The sequence below is a fragment of the Mytilus edulis genome, chromosome 4 (genome assembly GCF_963676685.1).
Source record: "Mytilus edulis chromosome 4, xbMytEdul2.2, whole genome shotgun sequence".
NCBI classification, from domain to species: domain Eukaryota; kingdom Metazoa; phylum Mollusca; class Bivalvia; order Mytilida; family Mytilidae; genus Mytilus; species Mytilus edulis.
In genome coordinates, this window is record NC_092347.1 from 63,984,087 (window position 1) to 63,990,086 (window position 6,000).

Genomic DNA, 6,000 nt, shown 5'->3' on the forward strand with positions numbered 1-6,000 from the left:
AAGTGGTTTCTTTAAACAGGTTTGACTACATCTTCTTTTCACCTAGTAGTCTAAGAAGGTTACTATCTACAAATAGGCATAAGGGAATATAATCCAAGTCCTACAGGTTTGAGGGGAGATAATCAAGTTCAAAAAATTATTGCAAGGTTTTTATAGATGAAAATAATGCAATGTATATAATGACCCTGCCATCCAACCAACATGGCCACCATGGATTAAAATAAAACATAGGGGTTTACTTTATAGAAGCCTATGGGAAAATTGTTTAAAACAATTTCAAATGGTCACAACTTGAACACTAATTTAAATAATGATAAGGAGTCTTCAGTAACTATTATCAGACTACACTCGGATGACCTGCTTTTAATTTAATTGCTGGGCCAAATTTTTTACAAAACTTGGTCTCAATCTTTATTAGGATATTTAATACTATTTATTAAGATTTTAACCTTATTTTACATGATCACCATAGATACAGGTGAGAGCCTCTAGTTATTAGAGACATTGACAATAAGAGTGCATTTGTTTCTAACCCGAAATTTTTTTCATCGATGACTATCGTTTAGTAAAAGTTAAGCTACTAGAAACAAATACTTCGTTTAATAAACTTTATCGACCCCACGTTGTCAGACAAAAATAGAGTACACTCACACACTGTAAACAAACAGGTAAAAGTGCGGGAAATAAATAACCAGGACTTTGCAAAAACAACACGTGCTCGTAATTATTTAAACGACAGATGCAGAAACAAATTTATCGTTTACACGTCTCAACAATAAATGATCAACGACTACGCGACTATTTTGCACGTACATCGTTTATGTGAACGATGTCAATGTTGACCAAAAAATGTAAAAAACAAATGGATTAAACGACTACGCGCGTAGTCGTTTACATCGTTTAGGTTAGAAACAAATGCGCTCTTATTAAATTGAAACAATGACATTCCGTGTAAAAAAAAGTTTTTCAGTAAGATTGACAATTGTTAAAAAGCTTAAGTTTTTAAATGTAAAATATGGTTTCAAAATGATATCTGCAGGCTGGATGGTTTTAGCATACCAAAAAATCAAGTTTAAGGTGGTACATAACACTACAGGGAGATAACTCTGTAAAAATCAACTGGAAGTTTTAATGACGTTCTATTGTCAAGTAAATATTAAGCTTCTTAATGATAAAAATTTGAGCTAGTCAAACTGCTATATGTTCAATGCAAATTGTACAATAAAGTGTGTGGTTCAAGGTTTTTGAAAATTTTGTCAAACGGTCAAAGTAAATATTTTGTCAAAATTTTATGAAAATTAAATGAGCCAAATTGATTTTAGTGAAGGTGTTTAGAACCACCTTTAGTAGAATAACTAAAAACAGTTCAGTAAGGAAAGATTAAAATTAATTTTTTAATTTCAGGTAAAGAAGCTGAAACATCAACAATATGATCACCCACCTTTCGGAGAGATGATACAAGATGCTATACACAGTTTAAAGATCAGAGGTGGATGCTCTAGACAGGCTATTCTGAAATACATTATAGCAAATTATAAGATAGCTGTTAATGGAAAATCTGAAAATAACAAGTTGAAATTGGCCCTTAATGATGGATTAAAAAATGGAACGTTAATACAATGCACAGGCTGGGGAGCATCAGGTTCATTTAAGATAGGAAGATCTATAAAAACCAAAAGCAAACCAAAACACAAAGAAACTAAGTGGACACCGAAACATTCATCAGAGCCAGAGGTAAATAAATCCAAATCTCAATCTGACTGCCAATACCAGAGTAGTCTTCCATCAGAGAACAGTTTAAGGCAATGGTCTGAAAAACAACCAAAGAAAGATGTCAGCAGTGTAAGTCAAAGATTAGGTGGATAAACGAATACATCGACAACAGTAAAAGATTGGAAACTATAATTGAAATTTTATCAGAGCAAATTGAGCAACATTGTATTATAGAGGCTTTAGAAAACAACCAAACAGCCTGGAAAATCATTTTTATCAATTAATAATATTTAGCATATTTATTTCACTTAGTTTTAAGATATAAGAATTTATAATTAGCTGGGTTGTAATGATGTTGAATTCCACTAATTAAATGATGAGTTTTCGAGGTCATTGAACTTGAACACACACAAAAAAATTCATCCACACATAATCCATAAAATTTCAAAACTGTTGTTGTGGACCCATTGTGTTTCTGCAATGCTACAGTAATATGGCAGAGGTATTTTATTTCTAGTTTCAATTAAAATTAAAGATATTTTTGGCATAATTAAAAAACAAAAATAGCCATAGATATGAAAGCACTCTCCAGGCCTCTACAATAACTTTTTTTTCAACTTGTCCTGTAGGACAAGTACATACCAAAACTTACTTGTCCGAATGAAATTGTAACTTGTCCAAAAAAAATCTTAATAATAACCTTTTTTGCATTTCAAGTTGATTCAAGGAACAAAATGAATTAAAAAAAAGATTGAACAGAATTTGAATTATATCCTTTGAAATACTTTTAAAAGATATGAGCCATGAACAACTGAATTTAGTTGTGTCACAGGACTTTGGTTCTAGTTTTTATCAATGCTAAAGTCTCATCATACTTTGCACATAAGGCACCATCTGATTGGCCTCTAAATGTACACTCATTGGATTTTTATCCTATTTTTTTTAAAAGTTGAAAAAAGTTTATTCAAATGCAATCAATAAAAAGAATATGAGGTATGATTGTCAATGAGACAAAAGACCAAATGACACAGAAATTAACAACTATAGGTCACTGCATTGCAAGTATTGTTTTTTCTACATCAAGATCAAACATGATTTGATGATTCTTATGGTAAATAATTTCCTCATTCTTATTTAAAAAATACGGTATGGACATTGGTATTAATTATTATAAAATAACAAAATAAGGTAGGAAAAAGTAAAATCACAAAAATACTGAACTTAGAGGAAGATCAATTGGGAAAGTCCATAATCACATGGCAAAATCAAATAACAAAACGCATCAAAAACGAATGGACAAGAACTGTCATATTCCTGACTTGGTACAGGCATTTTCAAATGTAGAAAATGGTGGATTAAACCTGGTTCTATAGCGCTAACCCTCTCACTTTTGTAATGACAGTCTCATCAATTTCCGATATTTTTACATTGATGCGTTAAATAAACAGACACAATAAATATAATAGTCAAAATATGGGTACATCAGTCATCATCGTTTAACAATTTTAAAAGGAACAATTTAACAGAACACAAAAACATCTACTATCTACGAACACATTTATTGAGTGTCTGACGTCAGAAAATTTTATACGTCACATAAATTTGTCGTTCAATGTGCGTACAAACAATTTTAAAATTTTCATGGGAATGTTAGCCGAAAAGAGGTTCTGATTTGTCTTGGTCCAGAAATGTCTACTGCCTTGCAAAACTGTCTATTAATCATGTCTGAAATATGTCTCCTATGGTGCCGAACTGTCTATTAAACTTGGAGCCGAATCATTTCCGAGCTGGTGACGAACTGTCTTTTAAAGTTACCTTATCTAAAAAGTGCATGGTTGAATGGGATCGGTAAGACTGGTTTCCGAGAAAAGTGTGCTTTTTACCTGTAAAAAGTACATGACAAAGAACCAGTTTTGAATTATAGATTGCAAGTCTGAGGGGTCTTGAGAAATAAAAAGTTTCAATTAGTTTCAGCTTAAAAAGGAAAGATGTCAAACAAATCTTCTTTTCTTGTTTTTTTTTTGTCAATAATTATACTTTGTTCATCAAAGTTGGATTAAAATTTATTTTCTGCAGAACGATTCTACTTGTCCGACCTTTTTTACCTCTGGTACCGGACAATCGGACAAGCGTTATTGTTGAGGCCTGCTCTCTTAATTCATGTTTAAAGAGGAATGAATTAAAAAAAGAATTCTAGTGGGGAAAAAAAATATTTTCTTTTAAATTAGGAAATAAAATATATGCACTGCAATTTTCATGTTATTGTATTGATTTCATTTGTTTACTTTCATATTTAGATGAATGCACTGACTTGTGATGCATCTAATTTGACCAATGATGGCAAGATCATGAGCAAACCTAAGAATGTAGATCGTGGAAACAAGGAAAATCAACACCTTGGCATTCAAAGGGGAGGTAATGAGGGTCGAGGAAATTTCATCCAGAGTTACCTTTCCTTTATATCAATTAGTGGAGATGCTTCAAATAATGAAGGAAAAAAGAAACAAGAAAGATGCATAATTGGAAAATCTGATGAAGTTAAGGCAGGATCGTATGTTCTGCTAAAACAATCTGATGAAGTTGAGGCAGGATCATATGTTCTGCCAAAACAAAATGCTAACTTTTTACCTAGTAATAAAGTTTTGTCTTCAAATGAAGCTGTTAATTCTGAAAACATTTCTGAGAGAAATGATGACAACCAAATTGTTCCAACTAGTCGGGCATTAAGTACTCAAAAAAGAAAAGCAGGGTCTTCCTTGATGGAGTCATCCTATAAAAAGTCATGTACAGACAGGATATCAGTTGCTGTAGAGAGAATAAATATAATCAAGAAAAATGTACAGCTGAATCAAACGCAATTATTTGGTACATTGCAGAATACAAAAAAGGATGATCTGTCTTTTAAATATCAATCTGGTGTCTATGGAGAGCAAAAGGTCATCAAAAAGGTGAACTTCGAAAACCAAGAAAATACAGTTGAGAAAAGTTCAAGGAATTTATCCGAAAATTTCCCTTCATTCTTTCAGGAAAAGGCATTTCAAAAATCAACAATACACACATCTCAGCCACTAGCAGACATATCTTCTAACACCAATTAAGATTCCTTTGTACTTGGCAGGAATAAAGAGTTCTGAGAGGAGTATGCTAATATTAAAACTTGTCTATAAACAAATAGTCATTGAGGCAAGAGAATAAGCTTGTTAAATGACATTAATTTATCAAATATTATCATTAAAAAGTACACAGAATAGTGTCCAAAATATTTTAGTTATAAAATTAATATTGAACTATGTTACTGTTAAAAGATGCAGACTATGGTATTGTAGTAAATATGCATTACCGGTACATGTTTTATGACTGGATTATATAGAAATGCTTTTGGTAAATAATTTTTTTTGCTTTTTTCTAACAATAAGGGCATTTGCTGGAAGATCTTGTATCTAGCCAAATAGACTTACCAAGGTCTTTTAAACAAAAAGAAAAGAATAAATTTTAGAATAACTTGTTTTAAGATTCCATGTTTTTAGTTGGGATCCTTTGGTGTCCCTTATGATCAATGAAGAATTCACTATTTTGAAAATATCAAGAAAATTGCTTGAGTATCATATAATACAAAATAAATAATACAGCATCACTGCCAGGGAATGGACGTGTCATTGTAAGTATGTTATTCCCCTTGAAGACATGTTATTGATACTAATAAATTTTCATGTCCTATTTTCTGTTGCATCCAAATTGAGTTGATCCTCAAATTCCAGTAATATCCAATAAAACCTTAATAAAACTTTTCAGTGAATTTGTTACGAAAATTCCTGCTTGAATTTTTATACCCCAGACTGAAGGGAAACAGTTATCAAATATGCACAACAATCTGATGACATATAATCATAAGTGAAAGTCAATTTGGCAGACACTGCACATGATTGTTTTTACTCTTTTTGAAAATTTAGGGCAAGTTGGCAATAGGGAAAGAGCCTTGATTTGAACTGTCTTTCTAATTTTTGTAATATTGGCATGAACCAAACTTTATTTTTGTGTGATGGCAGTTGAGAGTAAACTGTAATGTTAGGCCTAAATTAATATATTGTTTGTTTCCCCAATCCCAACCCTGCCAAGCCAGGTGTGGGTCGGAAGGTATGGAAATACTTTTATTTTTTCCAAAAAGCTTGAACAACATTGGACGATCCTGCAAGTCTGAAAATCGGAAATGAATAAAATAATATTTAACTTAAATTTGACAATAAAATTTTATGAGTAGCACTGTTTTTGCAGGGTCGGTCGGGATTG

At 31.8% G+C, this 6,000-nt stretch overlaps 1 protein-coding gene across 1 annotated transcript in view; it reads left to right on the forward strand.

Moving 5' to 3' along the window:
* LOC139520207 (SWI/SNF-related matrix-associated actin-dependent regulator of chromatin subfamily A member 5-like) overlaps nucleotides 1–4,962 on the forward strand; it is a 31,565-nt gene extending 26,603 nt beyond the window's left edge. Inside the window, exons 19-20 of the mRNA XM_071312678.1 lie at nucleotides 1,405–1,842; nucleotides 4,011–4,962. Of these exons, the coding sequence (XP_071168779.1) occupies nucleotides 1,405–1,842; nucleotides 4,011–4,811 (1,239 nt within the window). The 3' untranslated portion in view covers nucleotides 4,812–4,962. The remainder of the gene's footprint in view (nucleotides 1–1,404; nucleotides 1,843–4,010) is intronic.
* The last annotated feature ends 1,038 nt before the right edge of the window (nucleotides 4,963–6,000 follow it).